This window comes from Mchenga conophoros, linkage group LG12 (assembly GCF_057382185.1).
Source record: "Mchenga conophoros isolate Kocher_MC1m ecotype Shallow Benthic linkage group LG12, M_conophoros_male_GT1.1, whole genome shotgun sequence".
NCBI classification, from domain to species: domain Eukaryota; kingdom Metazoa; phylum Chordata; class Actinopteri; order Cichliformes; family Cichlidae; genus Mchenga; species Mchenga conophoros.
In genome coordinates, this window is record NC_140537.1 from 16,492,317 (window position 1) to 16,513,717 (window position 21,401).

Here is a 21,401-nt window from a genome sequence, read left to right on the forward strand (position 1 = left end):
TATATGAATAAGGATTTTTGATCTAAATAAACTTGTGTATTCTAAATAATTGTTTCCCCGATATGTGAATCACTTTCTCAGTAATGACAAATTTTGATGTGATGATTGTTTATTCAGAATTGGTCCTGTAGAGAACATATCAGCATTATGTACTAAATCTGAAGTATGTTTGTGTGTTATTAAGTATTATATTATTATTATTATTATTAACTTCTTTACATGTAAAACTCTTATTTCTTTCACTGCACATATTTTATCTGATTTGCTGCATTTTTCTCAATATTTTCTTCCATGTGCTGGCAGGAATGCTCCCTGCCTTCCTGCTAGCTGGGTTGATTCTGGCTCTGTCCATCCCTGGCACTACATCAGAGTCGGCCACGCTGCGGTTCCTGGGGCAGACTGACTTTGTTGTCAACGAGAGCAGCGCAGCTGTGGTCCGCCTGGTCATAGAGAGAGTGGGAGACCCAGTCAATGTGACAGCTTTGGTTCTGGTAGGATATGAAGCTATCATCTAGTGATATGTTTCTAATATGTGCATAGGTTAGCAACTGTTGGTGCTGTGAACTTACAAATAATATAGAAATTCACAACAGTTCACAGCAGTGAGTGAAAATTACTGAACAATTCTGCAGCCTGTTGAATCATTTAGCCTGTTCTGTCTGTACAGTTAAACATATAAGTGTCCTTATTCTGGGAAAGTTGACCTTCACATCAGGTGAACTTCAGAATCAGTAACTGTTTTGTCTATAACAAACAACGTTGATGATATAAAAGTCCCACTGTGTCAGCAGAAACTCAGTTGGAAATGAATGGATTTTGGCTTTACATCGTCTACATGTAGCCCAGTGTCAGCTGCTCACAGTTGGTGTCTGGAAATACGAACTGGCGGTGCGATGAAGAGTAGTTTTAGGGTTTTGTTTTGTGATTCTTGATATCTTTACCATATTTCTTGTTACATTAATTTTTATACCAAGAGCTGCATTGCTGGTTAAAATACTGTTTAATGTCAGACTTCCATCCAGCAACTAACAGAAATAGATGCTCAGGAAACTCTTGCTCAAGCAAGTCCAAGTATAAATGAATTTTCTGAACTGAGCCTGCAAGTTCAGGCCTGGAGTATGCTAGTGGCACACTTTGACATGAATATAAAAATATAGGTAAACTGAAAAAAAGTGAAGTTAAAATGTGTTGTCATGTTTCATTCAGCTAGAGGGAGTTGACACCGGGGACTTTGAAGCCATTAATGCTGCAGCCTTCCTGCTGTCCAGTGAGTCCAGTAAGACCATCTTTATTGCCGTGAAAGATGACGACTTGCCTGAAGCCGATGAGACGTTTACGTTCAACCTCATGTTACAGGTGAGAGCCCATTGCTTCTCTGCGAGTTGGTGTGTGTCACTTTCTTCTCGTCCCTCAGTACTGCGCTTCAGTGTGCTACTTAATTAATCTAAGATGAAAAATAAGGCGAACACATGGCCTAAAAAGCACGGCTACGTCAGTGTCAGATTTTGTGAAAGATGTGAAAATGATCTTAAATGGTACATATTACAAATCTTTTTCAAACCAATTGCCATCACAGTTCTGGATGACTTAAGCCTAGAGACTATCTCCATGGTTTCATGTATCCTTGATGGGCTGGCTTTGGCTGGTCTTGTTGTCTGCCCATCTTGTCCCTCACTTAGAGATAAAGGTCATTTGAATCCCCTGCGTTTGGCTGGTTGTGGGGGTGACTATCCCGCTTTTCCCTGTCGGCTCAGCTTTCTTTAAAAAAAAAAAAAAAAGACAAATCCTAAAAGAATTGTTATACCCTTTCATTTTAGATGGATTTATTATTGTTGGGTTACTCTTATTCCGTTTAACACAACAAGTTGTCTCATAAAGTTACCTTCCTTTTCTTTTCTCTGTGTATGGGAGTGAAACTAACACACACACACGCATGCACGCACGCACGCGCACACACACACACACACACAGTAAAGCTGAGGGTAGAGACGCAACAATGGAAGCAAAGCACAGTAGAGATTCCTACATTGTTGTGAAATGCAATGAGTGTACACAAATATGCTGAAATAAGTTAATTCATTCATTCATTAATTGATCATTTATTCCATGTGGGTTTTTTTTCCTTTTGGCTCCCTCTCCTAAGGCAATTGTAGGGGAAACACCCCAGATTGTGAGACTGTAGTCTAAATTAAGAGAACAGCAACAATTCTAAACATCTGTCAGCAAGAGTGGCTTTCTTCACATCAGTCGTTCTCGATTTGACGCTTTTGTGACCTCTGGTTAACATTCGGTAGCAAAACTCAATTTTTAGCCTGCTACTAGAGTGAAAGACCAAATGAGGCGACCACTTTTAGCCCTTCTATTTACACTACAATGAGACAAAGCTTTGGCCAAATACAAGCCTGTCAGCTTACTGGAGTTATGTCTGGAGTACAAGTATGCGCCACAAAAGGTGTCATGGATTAAACACAAGAAAATAAAGGGAAAATCAGGGCCATAGTTATTATCACGCTTCAGTGTATAAAATCTGTTACATTGCTGGTTGACTATGACAGGAAAAGATTTGTTTTTACAGAAACAGTGTTGAGTCGTTGCAGATCAGAGCAGGTGCAGCCTAGCAGCACAGCACAAAATTACAGAAACACATAGCGGATCATGGCATAAAAGACTTGGCATGGTTGATTTACAGCGCCATACTTTCAACAGTGTTGTTTTTCAAAGTTTCTAAAGTGATTTTTTTCTTTACATGAGTGTGTCCACATAAGTGCGTGTGGATTTGTTGTCTGTGAGCTGACGTGCTACAAGGGCTCAGCATCAGAAAGAATGTTAGAGTCTAAAAAAGCCCCAAGAGACGAATGCAAGAGGCTTAAGTAGTTTTTTTTATTGTTTTTTTTATTTTATTTTTTTGCCTTGGCTTGCGCTCACCTTTACATGTGGAGACCGAAACATGTAGTGGTTTTGATAAGAAGTTTCAAATGCACTTTGTTTGGCTGAGAAAACTTAAAGAGATATAACACATGCTTTAGTGGAGAAATGTGTGTTTCTGTTTATAATACTATGACAAGAATGTAATATAGTTGGTCATTTTCCAAAATACCTGCAGTGAGTGCATATCCAGATGTTTGAAAGTTGTAAAGGGAATTTTGAAGTTTTGGTGGATGTCAGAACTGTTGGGTCTTGTAAAAACATATTTAAGCTCACTAATGGAAACCCTGGAAACACCATGTAAAAGTGTGTTGTTGTTGTTGTTTTCTTTTGAATCCTGTCTTGGAAAAAAATAAAACCTTGCAGATCATCAGTAAACACTTAGGCGTAAGCCCTGGTAACTCATGGTGTGATTTTAGGCCTGCTGGGATGTTAAGTCTTTCTGGTCTAGCACTGAATCAGAGAGAAGGGTACAAATCCTGAAAAGGTTTCCTGCAGAGAGCTAACCTGACAAATCAACTGGTCTGAAACCAGTACTTCCTGTCTTTGTGCCCTCTCACCAGTGCTTCTCGGTGGGAACACAGGAATGTAGTGTAGCCCGTAGATAAGGCAGTCGGTCTGGCTGTCCACATGAGGATCAGGATTACCTTTGGTAGGGGGGGAAGATAAAGGAGTGTTAATATAAATACGCTATAATCTTTGCTTTATCTAAACATTTCTATTCTCCTGACTTTTCAGAGTTCCTCAAATGGTGTTACAGTGGGGACACCAAAAAAGGCAACCATCACCATACTGTCCAATGATAACGCCTTTGGAATAATTGCCTTCAACTCAGTAAGAAACTTTCCATCCACCTTCATCCTGTCTTTGCTGGTTCACCAATTTACAAACTTAAAAAAACGTAAAAAAAAAAACTGGAAACCAAAGGATTTAAGCACTTTAAATACAGTGACTTAATAAATTACTTGTTTGCTAATAAAAATAACGACAAGTATCTTAAAAAAAATAAAATAAAACAATATATATATATATATATATATATAATACAGAAAAAAAAGAGTATGGATATCTCAAAATTAAATACAATAATTTAAATTAAATGTAAATGTTCTCTTGGTTATCTTGTTACATGTGTAAAGAGGCATTTTGCTCGCTTCCACTGCCAGATTGGGGTTCAGTTCAAATGAAATGTATTACCTGTTTTTGTTTGCTGCTGCAAATGTTACATTTCCATTTATTCTTAATTTGGATGGTTCTAATTGTCAATGAATGAAGTAGAATGTAAGCTGATTAAAGTTCTGTTTTGATGTTTTCTTTCTTTTTATCTCAGACTGAGGAGATCATAGTTGATGAACCCAGAGGAGGGAACCGTTACGTGCCTTTAACTCTAATTAGAGAAAAGGGAACATACGGTACTGTGACTGTAAATTTTGAGGTGAGATCATGTGAATAATATTAGCATACCTAAGGGACTTTTGTGTTTCAAGAACTAACAGTGTCTAACAAATCAGTGTTGCATGTAGCTTGTTAGATGCTTTTATAAATTAATCCCACTGCCTTAAAGACACTTGTGGATTCAAGAGTTTAGATTATTTAGATACAATGAGCAACATCTATGTTTAATAAATAATGCAACTGCTTTGTGTTTCATAGTAAGGATAAATTCACATTCATTTTGAGCTCATGGATTGTCAAAGTAGGAATATCACTGGGGTTATTCTCCTTCCTGTCTTCATAGATCGCTGATGGTCCCAACCCTGCCAGTGAGGATCTCAGTCCCGACAGTGGAAACATCACTATTCCTGTAGGCCAGGCTGTAGTGCACTTCACTGTACTTATTCGGGATGACCAGGTATTGAACTGATTGATTACACTGGACCAATTAAGTTTCTTAAAAATCTGTCTCTATAAATTTTTTTACTGCACTGGCAAAAGTTTGAAGTTTTGAAATTCTTTTAACTGTAAAATAAAGTGTACAGCATTTTTCCTCATCTTTTTTGCTACATACATGTTTAGAGTTTTGAATGGTATGTGTTTTGCTTTCTCTGTGTACCAGGTCCCAGAGGATGATGAAGTGTTTTCAGTAAGACTAACTGGTGTAGCAGGGGGAGCTCTCCTCAAGCCCAACGCCAGCAGTGTTCGGCTGAGAATCCTGCGTAATGACAGCCCTCTGCGGTTCTCCCACACTGTCATGGCAGTACCAGAGTCTGCGGCAGTCATTGCCCTCAATGTGACCAGAGGTCGATTGACTGAGGATGGACCACTCATTGGCTCTGTTGACACTGAGGTTGTGTTCTTTAAACCTAGTTTTTCATGTTTACATAGTCTTTTACTGCAAAAGCACTCATATACACACAATCAACAACTTATATGTAGAGAAAACAGAGAGCATTTGTCTAATTTGTATGAAACATCTGGACTCTACTGTCTTTAGGTTTCTGTAGATTACATGGTGGTGAGTGGTGAAGGCCTGGGCAGTGCCACACCAGCTGTGGATTTCTTCGATCTACAGCCAGTCAGAAGAGTTACATTCCCTCCATTTGTCTATAAAGCTAGCCTGCTGTTCAACATCAGTGATGATAATGTGCCAGAACTTGCAGAGTCCTTCCATCTGGTCCTCCTGGAGGACACGATCAGAGGAGATGCTGTGCTGGTATCGCCTAACTCTGTGCAGGTGACCATCGAGCCCAATGACAAACCTCATGGTGTCCTCTCAATCAGCAGCAGTGCACTGGTTCAGCCAATCAGCATCAATGAAGATCTGACACAGAGGTAGCATTGTTTTCTCTATAAATGGGTACTATAAAATTTGTTGTATAATCTAAATCAGGGATGTCAAACTCATCTTATATCGAGGGCCAAAAACAGCCCACTCTGACCTAAAGTGGGCTGGACCATTGAAGTGTAAAGAAGTTAAACTACGAATTTAATCCCTAAGATAGCTTAATATAAGAAAATAACTGCGGTTTCAGCAGTATGTCTTAGATTTTTCATGATACATATATGAATAGTGCTGTAAGAAAATCTTTTTAAGAAATGCATGTGTAAAATTACAGAAAAGAAATCTGGTAGCTTCTGTTAATTCACAGAAAATATCCAGTTTTTCTGGTCCCATTGTAGAAAAACAAAATAAATTTCTATAGTAAATTTTGAAAAAACACCTTTTTGTTATTAAATTGTTTATTAATCACTTAGTTAATCTTGTGTAGCATGAATGGCAATGAAGTAGATCTTTATCAGTAGGAAAAGCTGTAAAATGTTTTAAAATACATTTAAAAGTCTGAACGTCTATGCCCTCCTCTAGAATTTCCAAATCTATCCAGTGGGGCAGATTGTGCTGATTCTGGTCCCCGGGCCTTATGTTTGACATCCGTGATCTAACTCCTCTTGTGTTACATGCTAGCTAAATCTAAACGCTAATGTAAAAATAAAATCAACCATTTACATCCAAGATTATCACTCCTCCAGATATGATGGCATCGTTATTGTAAGAATCGGAGGCAGCTATGGTGAAGTGTCTGCCAACTGGTCCATCAGCAGAAACTCCAGTGATCGTTCACCAGTGTCAGATGATTTGAGGCCTGAGGTGGGGCAAGTAAGATTTGCTGCCGGTGACAAGACTGCTATTATTCCAATAAACATTGTAGCTGATGATCAACCTGAAGAAGCAGAGGCCTTCGTTTTCAAATTGCTGCCTAGTACAGTAACTGGAAATGCTGAGGTTGATGAACCCATGGAGGTGAGTTTAAAAGACGTATTTTTTCAAATCAATGAATTAATTAAATTTTTTAGGATTATGGATTATTTATATTATTATTTATTAGGATTATGTTGGGGTATGTAAGAAAAAATTAGCTGCACTTGTTAGGGAACGCATGTTGCATGTGTTTTGCATGTGTGTGACCTACTGTAAGGCACAGTGGCAAACTTGGCACATGCTGCAAAAGTCGACCCCTTAGTGTGTAACTTTGCTCTGTGGGTGTTCCCTTAATGTGGCTGAATCAAAACAAAGTCGAAACAGGCGGCACACTCTGAGTGGGGTGTTTCTGTGGGGGGGTTTTTTAAGCACGGATGAAATGGTGACAAGTTTTTATTGCTTCCATCTTTGTCCAAGCCTCTTGGCTACATGTGAAAGCAGTGGGCAGATCCAAGACTTGTTTATGTTCAAGGCATTAGATGGGACTATAGGGCCTGTTTGCCATGTGTGCAGAACAAGTTTGCTCAGAAGAATTTTCTCGATGCATAAGCAAACAAATATAAAAGAAAGTTCATGACTGCTGTCAGTGAAGTTGCAGATCCTGTATCACATTCCAAAAACGGAAATATGCACATCACACTGTGCTTTAAATCAGTGAGCGTGCCAAACAGTGCATCTGACAAGTATAGGTTCCATGACTGAACCACAGTTTAATGCTCGTGGAAACTACTCTTAACAGTCTTAGCACACTTAATTAAAGAGGATGCCCCTGCTAAAGTTAGCTCAGGGCTCTGTTTTACTACTCTCAGTCTTGCTTATTTTCTTCACTCTCTCTGTTCCTCACCTCTCTTTTTTATGATCAAGATACAATCTTAGTAACATAAAAACAGGATACTCCACAAAATCCTTCACTGTAATTGATGGTACACCCAGGCTTCATTGCTATTATTTGAGACCTGTTAGCTCGCTCCATACGGGGACTGTACAACCCTTGTTAGCAGTGAAACTATGAATAGAGGGGCAATTTGTGTTTTCTAAAAGACATCATTCCTTCATCATTCAAAATGTTCCATATGTCTCCTTCTTCTTTGCAATTCTTTTTCTCCCACAATTTCCTCAGATGGTTTTCTACATTCAGGACAGTGACGATGTCTACGGCCTTTTTCGGTTTGACCCAGCCAAAGAGCAGAACATCCAGAGCCAACCTGAGGGCCGTTTCCTGTCTCTGAATTTTCTGCGGAGTGGTGGTACACTGGGTAACGTGTCTATGGCCTTCGGTGCCCTCTACATTCCTGCGGGTCCCATAGACCCAGCACGGGCCCGTGACCACGTCCTGAATGTTAGCGGGACCATTAATGTGGTTTTTGCCCGTCAGCGGATGGTCCACATCATACTGCCGATCAGGAATGATGCCTTTCTGCAGAATGGAGCTCATTTCTTAATACAGGTAATACCACTGAAACAAGGTAATTTAAGTTGTAATTCAGCTGCGACGTTTCACATTCACATCACCAAATGCATTCCTTCTGTTTCTGTCTGTACCTCTGGCCAAATTGGTACTATTCAAGGTTTAAGTGCCTCATTTGGATGTGTGAATGGTTTTACATTGGCACTCAAATCTGGCATGTTGCTATGGGATTTACCCAGCTGTCCAAACTAACAACATCACCTAACCCTTAAAGCTGGCAAAAAAGTACTAGAAAAGCCTTCTTCACATTCTGTAGATGCTTAATTACTTCACACACTTTCAGCTTCAATACAAACACATATGTGTACAAATATACATAGACTGAGGGGAGCATCAACAGGTCTTTCAATGCAACCTACAAACTGACAATACAGTCGTATTTGAGTGTAATTTGTTGTTTTCTGTCTGATGAATATGTATCTAGCCTTCTATTTTTCTGTTCTATTTTTTGTAGTTGAATACACTGGAACTGATCGACATAAGTCCCTCAATTCCGTCAAACAGCCCAAGGTTTGGAGGATCGCTAAACCTGACCTTGACTGTCACCCCTGACATTGCAAATGGGGAAATTGGCTTTACAAGCAACACCACAGTGGTGGTTTATGAACCAGAGGACAGCAATACCAGCACAGTAAGATATACAAAGACTATCAGTTTTGTGAAGCTTGCCTTTGTTCGCTTTCATAGTTCAGTGCTTCATAAACATTCAGTGAAAAAAGAAACAACAATGTTCGGAGTGTGAATAATTTATACAGACTGTGTCTAAGTGTAAGAGGCTGATTCTGATAATTGTCGTAGGTCAGCCTCCCTCTGCGGCGTGATGGGACGGACGGTCGGGCTGAAGTGTTCTGGAGTCTTAAGCCAACTGGAGCCAATCGTGGGGATGTTACTGCTAATGACCTGAAACCTTTTGGTGGTTCTGTCATCTTCGTCTCTGGGCAGAGCGATGCCTCCATCAATTTCACTATCCTGGCTGACAACATCCCAGAAGTCAACGAGACCTTACTACTCACTCTCGATAGGTAGGGCCATTAAAGTTAATTGACATTCATCGTTATATTTATTTTAAGTGTTTATTTTGGTCATTATCAAATCAGTCTTGGCATGCAATAACTATAATACATTCACTTTTTGAGGTTATCTGTAATGGTTTAAAGTCAGCTTATGCACCACTTGAGTCCAATAGGAAAGGAGGGGCTGACTAGGTCCTGATTCTTCCCGTTCTTCCTTAGCTTGTTTTGCGATGCATGTTTATTGGGGGTTAATCTGTTAGTCTACATTTGGATGAGAACGACAGCTTTCTCTCCCTCCCACTCGTCCCCTGCAGGGTGGAGACTGCACGCTTTATAGTGTACTTTGGGTAAGTGGAGAGTGGAGTGAACCTGGGGCTTTTGTGTGGCGTGAATCACGTCTTTGTTTTTCACAGAAGGGCCTACTTCAGGCTTTCTGGAGGTCTTTGGTCAATGTGGGGATGAGGGGGTCTGGGACACGGTGGGGGATTTTGTGATGGTGTGAAAAAACGTAATTCCAAAAGAAAAGGATTGTTGGAAGAAAATTGAGAATCTTCTTTATATGTTCTTGCACTAATTTAACCAGACTTGATTATGTACCATTTAAAGATGCAAGTGTTTGTATGCATGCAGTGCCTTGACTGTGACTGTTTTGAGTGCTTCATCCTGTCGTGTCTTTGTTATTCCCATTATGTTATGCTTGCTTGGGTTCAATTTTCCCAGCACATACACATATACTTACTCCCCTGCTGAGCAATAAAGAGGCAGGCAGGCAGTTGATTGACATTGTTATTAAAAGTGGGCTAAACAGCGGGGCTTCAGCATATAGAGTCAATAATGAATGAGCATCACACAATACAAGGAATGCTTTGAGAAGTTTAAGTTAAGCTACTTAGTCATTGTTATTATTGTTGCACGTTTTACGTAAACACACAACATAGCAAAAGTACAATAAGCAGACATTTCAGAGCTATACTCAGCATGAAACTGACACATACCTGCCCTAAAGCAGCTCCATGTTAATGCAGCTCCACAATTCCTCATTAAAGAGGATGTAATGGCATGTCTTTTTTTCTTGTTCTTTTGTGTTTAGTTATAATAATAATAATAGTGTATGTGCTTATATATGCATTTCTGTGTGCACGTCTCAGGAGTAACGTTGAAAATCAGATCCTGAAAGCCGGCTTCACCAGCCGAGAGATTATCATCATGGAGAATGACGATCCGGGGGGAGTCTTTGAGTTCTCCCCGTTATCCAGAGGTCCATGGGTTATCAATGTAAGCCACAGTTTTAAAGCTGCCCCAAAAAGAAATAGGGTTTATTTCCATTAGTATGTGTAGTATTTGACCTTGGATGTGGCCCAAACTGTTGCACATTCAGTCAAAGACCTCTTACTGCTTATAAATTTCAAATCTGTTTGTTATTATTTTGCTTTTTTGAGTCAAAATTGGTATAGCTACGCTTGACAATTTTTAGAATTTACTGGTCAGTTTAGGTGTTTTTTGACCCACGACTGACTCACAATAACTGACAATTACTGTAACTTAGTGATAGGACTTTGAAATAATTCCCTAATGTGTGTTACACATGTAGAGTCCAAGTTTTGCCTTCATAATTTAGCTTTTTTCTGTGCATTGTGACGTTAGAAATAGCTAATATTTTGTAGCAGCTTTATTACCATGAAATAGTAGTCAAATGCAGGTGTTGCTGATTTCATTAAGTAAAGGTCTCTACCTGAATACAACCTTTATAATAATAATAACAGTAATAACAGTAATAATAATAATAATTTCAGAATGGTTGCTGTGAAAATGTATTTTTGAAAAATGAGTTAAAATTGACTTAAAGGTTCAACTGAATATATTCTTAGCTTCTTTGCTCTGAAGCTTGTCTCTTCTAACCTAGGAGGGTGAGGCGGTTGAACTGCATGTGGTCAGAGCCCAGGGACAGCTTCTGAAACAGCTGATACGATATGCTGTTATGCCCTCGGGCAACAATGAATTCTACGGTGCTACGGGCATTCTGGAGTTTAAACCCGGAGAGAGAGAGGTGGTGGTGGCGCTGGTGGCACGGCCTGATGGGGTGCCAGAGGTAAGAAATGGCAAGATATTAATATTTACTTATTTATTTTCTGCATTTTACACAGTGCTGCAGTGTAATTCAAATGCATTATCCTTCCTACTTTCACATTTAATAAGCTATGAAGTTAATGTTTTAAAACTTTTTCAGTGTGATTACTGTATTTGTTTATTTTGTTATGTGTATGGGTACAGCTGGACGAGACTTTTTCTGTGGTACTTAGCAGCCACAGCACTCCACCTAGTCGTCTTGGCAACCACCGGGAGGTCAACATCACCGTTCGGAAAAACGATGACCCCTACGGAGTCATTGAGTTCAGCCAGTCGGGACTGACAGTGGCCATCAATGAGAGCAAAGGAGACGAGACGCACCAGGGTAACTTGAAGTAGCAGTCCTTTAGATAATAGTAATACTTTTCCAGGTCAAGTGGTACCTCATTGACACTTAAAATGGATCTAAGAGGAGTGAATCACAGAAAATTAGAGTGTCCAACTTTCATGTGATTGTTAAGGAAAACAAAGGCTGTCTGTGTTTTTGTGTAAAACATGAGGACATGTTAAAGTAGTTCCTCTAGTGAATGGCCTGTATTACCTGTATTTGCTATAAATAAACATGTGTACAGCTAAAATCAAATGTAGTTTATCTATGAGAAAAAAAACATTCAATTTCTAAATTGATCATGTCTGTTTGCCCCGTTTCTCCTTCAGCTTTGTACCCCGTGATGAGGAACAGGGGTCACTTTGGCAAAGTGTCAGTTTTGTGGGTCTTGGAGCCAGCACTGTCTGGAGACGTCCGCCCCGTTCGAGGAAGCATCACCTTCGAAGAGGGGGAGTACCTGAAAAATCTCACTCTCTTCTCTGTACCTGATGAGGTAAAATGTAAACTAAACCTTAAAGAGCACATCGTCCACAGCTCAGTTAGTTTTCTTTGTTTAAATTTCTTTTTTTTTTTTTAAGATTCCAGAAGAAATGGAGAATTTCACCATCACGCTGTTAAATGCGACAGGTGGAGCAAGACTGGGAAACATAGTCAGTTCCAACTTATGGATTAATAAGAATGATGACCCCATTTATTTCTCAGGTAAAGATTTTAATTATATAATAATACACGTGTTTTCCAGCTTGTCCTCCCTCTCTGACATCCTTCCCTTTCCTTCATTTTCGCACTTTCATCGTAGAACCCGTCGCTGTGCGGCTTCAAGAAGGCGGTGTGGCCAACTTTACAGTTGTGAGGGCAGGACGGGCAGACTTCGTGGCCACAGTGATGTACCGAGTAGAGTACAATGATGCATCGCCAGATGACCTCTTCTTGCTAAGTAATGACACAGTGCTGGTATATGCTGTGGGCGAATGGACGAAGAACATCTCTGTGGCTGTAAAAGATGACGACATACCGGAGACCGATGAGCCTTTTTACATCGTTCTCTACAATGCCACTGGTACGTATGTGCTTGTTTTCTTAAAAAAGTGATGAGAACAAAAATGTAGCAATATGCATTACAATGATATATGTGTTTATGGCAGGTAATATATGCTTATATAGCATTTCTTTATAATGTAAATGTCATTCTCTTGTAATAAAGACGTTTTTTTTGCTATTGGTTAAGAGTAAACCATATTTTTCATGTATTTTCTTTTGGTTACCTGCCTTTGGACAAGAGGAAGGTACATCCTCTCCAGTACACGCTGGACAGGTCATTAGTCTGTTGCAAATTGATCAGTGACCGATTCTATCTATAACTTAAAATACAATTAACTCTGAACCAATAAAGAAACACACTTTTTTTACACTTCGGATAATAAAAATATCTGCATTTTTACTCAAAGTCAGTTGTCTTTCTTTCAATGTGGCTCAAATGAATCAAGCAATTCATCTGAAATTAACATCTTCTGCTCTGTTTATTATTTCTGTCTGTATCCTGTACGTACTAAGAGATGCAGCAGAGGTATTTAGCAGTGTCTGTGATAAGACTAAAGGCTCTCATGGGCCTATATTGTTTTTCATGGATGGGAACGGTAGGCCAGTGGGACAAAACAGGAACTTAATAACCAAACTCCAGACGGTCTGAGAGACAAAGGCAAACATTCCTTTGGCGTCTTTCTGTTTACTGATTGACATGGAGTAGAATCAAGAAAGGGTTAGCCTCTTCTTTATATCGGAGGGCTGTGCTGGCATGGATTGTGCTAAAAGTCAATAATCCCAATGTTAGAAGTAAGCTAAACTCATACTGGCGTCTTCACACTCTTTACCTTGTCTGCTTAATCACAAACAGATTTGCATGCTTGTTTCAGGGTACTCGTTGTCCGGCAACTTGAAGTATGTGCTTGTGAGAGGATATTGCACTTCTGGTGCTGCTATAGCTACACTTTTTCCATATTTTTAAACTTTCAAATACAATAGTTCTGGTTTAGTTCTTGGTGATATTCACTTTAAGTCATCTGCAGAGAGAATCCTTTGTTTGGAATTTAGCTTATTCACAAATCATCCACCTTATCCTCCTAGGCTTGGTTACCATAGTAATAGCGCGCTATGTTAATGAGACAGTCTCCTCCTATTGCGTGAAATTTAACATGGCAGTAACAATATGGCCAGCACTCTGTGTGTCTGCCTTTCCTTAATTATCTGATTCCAGCGTCAATAATGTGCATGTGTCCACAGGTGATGCAGTTGTGTATGGAGCAGCCACAGCTACTGTGGTGATTGAGGCCAATGATGATGCCAATGGGATTTTCTCCTTGGAACCTGTAGAAAAACCAGTTGAAGAGGGAAAAACCAATCATTTTTAGTGAGTGACATTTGGTTAATATTACTTCACTTGAAATATCTTGTGTTTTTTTATTTGTATTTATTTCATGATTCTGTCAAAAACAGTAGTTTATAATCTCCAAGTACTATCAAAACGCTAGAGTTGATATTTTAGACAATTACCTATGTTCTGTTACTGAAATATTTTCTCTCTTTTTTTTCCTCAGTGTACTACGTGCGAGAGGCCGTTTTGGGAATATTACAGTATTCTGGCAGCTGTTTGCCAACGATTCTTTAACTCCTCTGGAAGAAAACCAGGAATTTACAAACACAAGTGGATCAGTCACCTTCACTACAGGGGAAAAGACCAAGCCTATTGTCCTGGAAGCCATCTCTGATAAACTTCCAGAGTTCAATGAGTTCTACATCCTCAGGCTGGTAAATATCTCAGGTGAGTAAAAGAAAAGCATAAAATAAAACTGATATAAGACGCATAAGACAGATATGAGAAGAAATTTCACAAAGCAGAGAGAAAATGAGATGAAATTAATTTTTCTTGAATCATCAGTAACTGCAGATTTAATTTTCATTTGGAAAACTCTGACACTTGGCCATTATTTCTCTAAGGCGGTTACCCCGGCGAGGGCGGACGACTGGCTAAGAGTGCTCTAAATGCCTCTGTTTTCATCCCGTTCAATGATGACCCATTTGGTGTCTTTGCCATTGCTGAGGACAACATGGACCAAGAAGTAGCTGAAGATGTTCTCTCTGAAGATGATATGGCTGATGTGACTTCTTTCACCATCCTCCGTAAGCAGGGCACTTTTGGTGATGTAAGGGTGTCCTGGGAAATTGTTTCTGGTCACTTCCCACGGGGCCTTCCTCGGATGGATGATCTGCTCCTGGTAGCTTCCTTTCCAGATGAGGTAGAGCTCAGGCCTCATGCAAGGAGACACCACTCAGCCACAGACACTTGGTTTTTCTCCGGGCTTCCTGGAGCTTATGGTACCATCTCACCTGACGATGGGCCTGCAGCCATTAGCAACTTCACCTTTTCTGCTTGGCTTTTACCCAGACTAGATACTGACGGCTTCATAGCATCCAAAGGAACAAATGGAAGCTTGTACTATGGAGTGAAGGTCCACACCAATGAGTCTCATGTCACTGTGATGCTATATTATACAGTAATAGGTTCAAACAGTACCCAAGTGGCCCGGGCCTCTGCAGAAAAGTTTTCTGCAGATACATGGCTACATGTCATCATAACAGTTGATGATGGGATTATTGAATTCTTCTTGGATGGCAGACCTATTCCTGGGGGACTGAAAAGCATCAAAGGAGAGGGCATCAGTGACGGTAAGCTTCATTGTTCATTCCATTTATTTTCAATTTCTTTGACACATTTCTTGCAAAGGTAAAATCACTCTTTATAAATAGCTCATACAATCACTGTAGGTAAATTACAAAAAGCTCTAACTCACCAAAAAAATATTTGATTCATGTGTCAAAATGAAAGTCAGTGAATCAGTAAGAAGTTGTTTAGCATTGTGAGACCAGGATACCCAACTGTATTGCCTACCATAGTTAATATTCTTCAGATGGTGATTTAAAGAATACAAGATTTGACATTGTGCTTTTCAAAGCAAACCAGCAGTTAGTATCTGCATTACTATATATTAGAGTAACAAACTAGCAAACAGTACTGGGACCACCTGTTGCTCCACATATTTTCATCATCCTCACATCTAATGTTGTCTTGTGAGGTGTAACAGTGGAAGGAACTGCATGCATGCCATAACCATCCTCTGCATCCTTCTGCATCTTTTCATCCTTACTCCTCTCCTTTTCCATGCCTGTTGCTGCTAAGAGTAAAGCTATTCAATTGATAAAAAGATAATCTGTTTTTCTTTGCGTCAGTAACTTTTGATATTTACAAGTGTGGAATAAGAAATCAAATTGAATCTTGAAGAGAAAGGCTCTTTCCAATCTGGACAAGTAACAGACTGTTCAATTGTCATTTAAGAGTCGTAAAAAAGTTTTAGTTTTCAGTGTCAAAATGTTGTCCAAGGTCCAAACTGTGTAGGAAACAGTTTTCAAATTGTTCAGAGTCTTAAGTTCTTACATAAAGATAAAAGGCATGTGCACCTTCACATGCTCTGCTGCTTCCTCATTGTTCAGGAGTACTGTACTGGGACTTCCCAGTGCTTGAGTGACCACTTACCCTCAGCAGTGCTGCACATTGTTACTGCTGAAGGGAATCGGTTGGCATCTTCTTTTCTTCCTATTCTCTCTAATTAATGGGCACAATAGCCGGTATTTGACCAAAAGCTCCCATAGGGGAAATATTCTGACGCCTCTGTGGCTTACTCCAGTCACAGTGGATTTATCCATAATCATCAGTCATGTTGTGCCATTGTTTTCTTCTGGTAACTCAACCTATGCATGGAGTGCTTCGTGTCAGGGCTTTGTACTTGGTCACTGTAGCAGATTTCCTGCATTTGTCTCACTTTGTGCAAGTTCACAAAGTGATAGGCGCATGAGGTGTGAGTGTATAAATGAGTAATGAGAAAGAGCTAGACCTAGGCATTTGTATACCTTAATCAAGATTCTGTTTCTGGTCCCTGGAGTAATGACCCTTATTACGTTACTGGTACACAACACCGCAAAGGAGGCTCAATAATCAGTGTGAAAATGATGCAATTAGTATTCAATTGCTTTGATCTCACCAAGTCTTAAGTTAAATATGTTTGTGTTAAATAACACACAATTGCACTGGAGTAAAAAAAAAGTCTGTGGCTATGGCTGTGACTGGTAAATCAGACAAACAATATGACAGCATGACAAACACTGTAAATGAGAGATTCTAGGAAATATTACTAGAATTTACAGTACTGTGTATTTTCCCCCTTCCTGGTGATTTTTGTTTTTGTATTTGTCACATTTATATGTATCATCAAACAAGATTTTAAATCAGACAGAGACAAACAAAGATAACCAGAGCAGCTTTTAAGTGATGATTTAATTGCTAAAGGGATTAAAGCTATCCTTCCTATTTGGCCAAATGTGAAATAGTAATTCTCTCTCCTCTTATTAAATTATGAATTAACTTCAAAGGCTGAGTTCAATTTCACTAGCCACATATCATGCTACAAAGTAAAAAATAAATAAATAAAGCTGAGAAACAGAAAAGTCATTGATCTCTATAAGTCTCAAAAGGGTTACAAAGCCAGTTTTAAGACTTTTTAGGATTCCAGTGAACAGTTTTGAGCAAGCGGTCACAAAATAGCCCTGAACAACATCTAAAGAACTGCAGGCCTCACTTGTCTCAGATAAGGTAAGAGTTCATGATTCAACAATCAAAAATGGGCAAAAGTGGCATCCATGTAGGAGTCCCAGGGCATAACCGCTGCTGAACAAAATGAAAGCAAATGCTCACCTCGCACTTTCCAAAAAAGCATCTTGGTGATCCAAGACTTCAGGGAAAATATTCTGTAGACTGGTGAGTCAAAAGTTGAACTTTTGTGAGGTTTGAGTCCTGTTACATATGTGTAAAACTATCACAGCATTTCATAAAAACTACAATTAGGTTATACAGCAGGACAATAATTTGGATAATCTGAAACACACTTGCAAGTCTGTCTTTGAATGGCTAAAAATAAAAAAGCCAAAAAAACAAAGCAAAAAGAAGGTTTTGTAGTGGCCTAGTAAAAGTCTCAACTTGAACCCAATTGAGATGCTTTAGCATGAACACGCTCATAAACCCTCCAATGTGCCTGACCTAAAAGAATTCTGTAAAGACAAATGGGACAATCACTGGTAATCCATATTTTACAGGAATGTAAAAGACTCATTACTCAGCCTGGTTTTCTTCGTCTAATATAAAAAATCTGTTCTGCTCCGAAACATGTAAACGAGACAAAGATGCAAAAAAAGAAAGAAATCATGAAGGGAAGTAATTTCACAAACCTGTTCAATGTATATGATCATGTCACATCATTATGACATCAAATTAATTATGCATTAAACATTAAAAAATATTGTTCAGTGTTTTTTGGGTCATTTTTTTCTACCCCAGGACCTGCTTCAATGTTCATTGGGTCAGATCTTGAGGGTAAACAGCGTTACACTGGCCTTCTCCAGGATATCCGCTTGTACCACACTAAGCTGAACCGCAGCCATATCCACGAGCTCCACACTCAGCCCCCTAAAGCAGACCTGCGTACCATCTCTGGTTACCTACAATACCAGCAGGATGAGAGGCAGAAGTCATTTGTGGTGGAGGCGAGAGATGACACTGAGGAGGAAGGAGAGGAGGTATTCTACCTACAGTTGGTTGCAGTGCGCGGTGGAGCACGCCTCCCCCTCCCCAGACCCACTGCAATTTTACGAGTCTTGAAGAGTGACAATGCCAATGGGCTTTTTGGATTCACTGGGTCCTGCATACCTGATGTAAGTGTCTGTTGTTATCAATAGTCAAGCTGCTTCATGAAAGTCTTTCAAGCAATTAAACAAGAAAGTAAATCAGACTACTAAATAAATTATGTGGTTTGCATGACCACAGTGTCATTAATATTGTGCTTAATGTCATCACTCACTTGTCTCTACACAGTAAACATATGCATAGAAGCAGATGTAATGTAAACCCATTTGATTGTCAGCCCCTGTCCTGCTGCATTTTTTATTAGTCTTCATGCTCGGCTGCAGAGAGAGCATGCTTTCTCTTAGTAGCTGGATTGGATGAGTGGGCTCTCGTCTTGGGTCATATCAGGTAGAGTGACAGCTGGTGAGGCAACAGCAGGTCTGTCGGTGAGGGCATTCCTATAGTAGAGGATCAGGAGTTCCTTTGCTAGAAATGAGAGATCTTGTTCCCCATTTCAATCAATATAACAGGTGGCAGAGCTGCTGATGGCATTCCATCAGAACCAGTGCGTCTCCATTACTGTATCTCCTACCGGTAGAAAATTAAAGGCAAAGGAACATGTGGGCTATCAAATGATCGCACTCTAAATCACATTATTAGTATGCTGGAATTATATTGGGCTGTAGTTAGTAAGGCTAGCGCATTTGAATCTAACAAATTGTAATAAGTGACGAAGATGCATTTAGTATTGATCAAGTCCTCCTTTGGTTCTGAATTCATTAATGTTTTTATTTCTTTGTCCCCAAAGACCACCGCAGAGGGCTCCACTATATCTTGTGTGATTGAGCGTATGCGGGGATTGCTGGACCATGTTTATGTCAACTACACTGTAACCCAACTGGACAGCGACACACCGGCCAATCAAGATTTTCTTAATGCAACCGGAGCTGTGCTTTTCACGCCTGGAGATCCTTCTCAGGTTTGTGCGAGAGTTGGGGAAAGCCCTTCTGAATTTATGCAGGATGACAAAGACTGTAGTCACTCACTGCGTACAATCAAATGTTAAAGCAGCTACCGATTGCTGTCTTTCAGATTCACCCATCTGTAGTGTTTATTGATAACCAGCCCCGCCTAGTGGTTGGTTGGTTGGTTGCAGATTTTTGGATAAAATAACAGGTGTTTGCTGAAACTGACCACTTGGAAGTGGCATAAATATAGATTATTTTCAAAAGTGCAATGCAATCTAAAAATACCATATCATACCACTTAATTTATAAAGCACTTTAAAAAAATAACAGGACTGACCAGTACCACCAGTGCTGTACAATAACACCAAGCATAAAAGAAATGCAAAAGAGCTGTGGAAGTTAAACCATAAAAGAATACATCCATTAAGAGACTTAAAAACAATTAAAAGAATTTTAAATTAATTTGTAAATGAACTGGAAGCTGGTGAAGCGAGCAATGGAGGCCTACTAATTCCAATAAGAAGTGCATTGCTTTAATTGAGATGACGTTATAAAATGATGTATTAATATTTGAAGGTTGCATTTGGAGAGAAGAGGGTTGATTTTTTAACAGCAGTCTCAACTGGAAACATGCGGGATTTTACCGGTGTGTTCAAATGAGAGTCGAACTTTAGAGCAGAATCCAATTTCAAACCTGAATTTGTAATAATCAATTTCTCATATGGGGCTGGAGAGGAAAGGTGGACAAAGGTGCCACTGGGTCTAAACAACATGACTTCTGTCAAATTTAGCTTTTGTTCATCTTTCTGTTAGGTACTGAACCTGCTGGTGTTGGATGATAACCTCCCAGAGCTTGCAGAGTCCTTTCAGGTTATGCTGGTGTCTGCAGAGTCCGGTGATGGGAAGCCAGGCTCGACCCCCACAAGTGGAGCAAGCATTGACCCCAATAGCTCTGTTAACACCATCACTGTCACAGCTAGTGACCATCCCTATGGTATTTACTACCATTCCCCAAAAACAACACTATTTTTCTCTCAGTGTTGCTTAGTGTATAAGCACAAGTATGTTTATTTTGCTGCAAGTGGTTTATTAGGGAGCTAAAATATCAGTACAATTTTCCCTCTTCTTGTCTGTGTCTTACTACTTTCATCATACCTTTTGCCTCCTTCTTATTACATCCTCCTTACTGCTGTCACTAAACACATGAACATCCTTATGCAGGGCTGCTGCAGTTTCAGCCCACTCCTCCAGGAGAGGGTTTGATCTCTCCAGCGTTGGAACCTGCTCACATCACTGTAAACGAAGAAGATGGAGAGATTAGTTTGCTGGTGGCCAGAGCTCAAGGCATTTTGGGTAGGATCATGGTGGGATATAGAACAACCCCCTTCACAGCATCCAGCCCTGAAGACTATGAGGTTGGTTTCACTGATGATGTATTGATGAACAAGCAAATAGGTGAAGGGAAAATATGTTTTGGCTGCTCACTGGTTTCCTATTTTTCCATATGCTCCTGGCAGGACTCAGAGGGCATGTTGGACTTTCTTCCAGGGGAAAGGTTAAAGTTCATAAATGTCACCATCATAGATAATCCTGTCCCTGAACTGGAAAAGATATTTAGAGTGGAGCTCTACAATGCAGATGGAGGAGGTGGGAATTCTTAGCTGTATGATCAGCATGTTTTTTTTCTCAGTTTTTATCTTAAGTAGCTCTTTATTGCACATCTTTCTTAGCTGTCTTTACCTTTTTTATTTAGAACTGAACTGACCCTGTATTCTGCGCTGCTGTTTTTCTGTATTCTATGTGTGGTCCCCTCCTGTGTGTTTCCCAATACCTTCACATGTGGCTGCCAACCTACGCTCCTTCCCATTCGCCCTTCAATCTTTACTCTTCTGATGTGACACTTCCCTGATCCTCATGTTTGATCCATCAGTGGATCATTTTCTGCATAGTGAAGGGAGTGGTAGTGGGGAGAGTGACTATCAATTGCTCCTTCCGTCCTATCGCCACCATGGTAAGTAGCCCCCTCCTTTTCCCCTTCAAACTGCTTCTAGTCTGTGCTCCTTCTTCCCCACAATGGTCTGCGATGCATATACACACTCATACATTTGCAAGCGTGTGTGTGTGTGTGCATATACATGTTTGCTATAA

At 39.9% G+C, this 21,401-nt stretch overlaps 1 protein-coding gene across 1 annotated transcript in view; it reads left to right on the top strand.

The window, feature by feature from the left end:
* Nucleotides 1-305: 305 nt before the first annotated feature.
* Nucleotides 306-21,401, top strand: part of adgrv1 (adhesion G protein-coupled receptor V1) — a 116,123-nt gene continuing 95,027 nt past the window's right edge. The window contains exons 1-26 of the mRNA XM_085294076.1: nucleotides 306-491; nucleotides 1,207-1,356; nucleotides 3,664-3,759; nucleotides 4,256-4,360; nucleotides 4,664-4,777; nucleotides 4,982-5,212; nucleotides 5,360-5,697; nucleotides 6,394-6,664; nucleotides 7,743-8,069; nucleotides 8,545-8,721; nucleotides 8,889-9,112; nucleotides 10,252-10,378; nucleotides 11,007-11,192; nucleotides 11,375-11,555; nucleotides 11,888-12,051; nucleotides 12,137-12,260; nucleotides 12,358-12,618; nucleotides 13,839-13,965; nucleotides 14,153-14,376; nucleotides 14,553-15,281; nucleotides 18,001-18,374; nucleotides 19,094-19,264; nucleotides 20,067-20,247; nucleotides 20,475-20,668; nucleotides 20,771-20,900; nucleotides 21,184-21,264. Coding sequence (XP_085150202.1) covers nucleotides 306-491; nucleotides 1,207-1,356; nucleotides 3,664-3,759; nucleotides 4,256-4,360; nucleotides 4,664-4,777; nucleotides 4,982-5,212; nucleotides 5,360-5,697; nucleotides 6,394-6,664; nucleotides 7,743-8,069; nucleotides 8,545-8,721; nucleotides 8,889-9,112; nucleotides 10,252-10,378; nucleotides 11,007-11,192; nucleotides 11,375-11,555; nucleotides 11,888-12,051; nucleotides 12,137-12,260; nucleotides 12,358-12,618; nucleotides 13,839-13,965; nucleotides 14,153-14,376; nucleotides 14,553-15,281; nucleotides 18,001-18,374; nucleotides 19,094-19,264; nucleotides 20,067-20,247; nucleotides 20,475-20,668; nucleotides 20,771-20,900; nucleotides 21,184-21,264 — 5,473 coding nt within the window. The remainder of the gene's footprint in view (nucleotides 492-1,206; nucleotides 1,357-3,663; nucleotides 3,760-4,255; nucleotides 4,361-4,663; nucleotides 4,778-4,981; nucleotides 5,213-5,359; nucleotides 5,698-6,393; nucleotides 6,665-7,742; nucleotides 8,070-8,544; nucleotides 8,722-8,888; nucleotides 9,113-10,251; nucleotides 10,379-11,006; nucleotides 11,193-11,374; nucleotides 11,556-11,887; nucleotides 12,052-12,136; nucleotides 12,261-12,357; nucleotides 12,619-13,838; nucleotides 13,966-14,152; nucleotides 14,377-14,552; nucleotides 15,282-18,000; nucleotides 18,375-19,093; nucleotides 19,265-20,066; nucleotides 20,248-20,474; nucleotides 20,669-20,770; nucleotides 20,901-21,183; nucleotides 21,265-21,401) is intronic.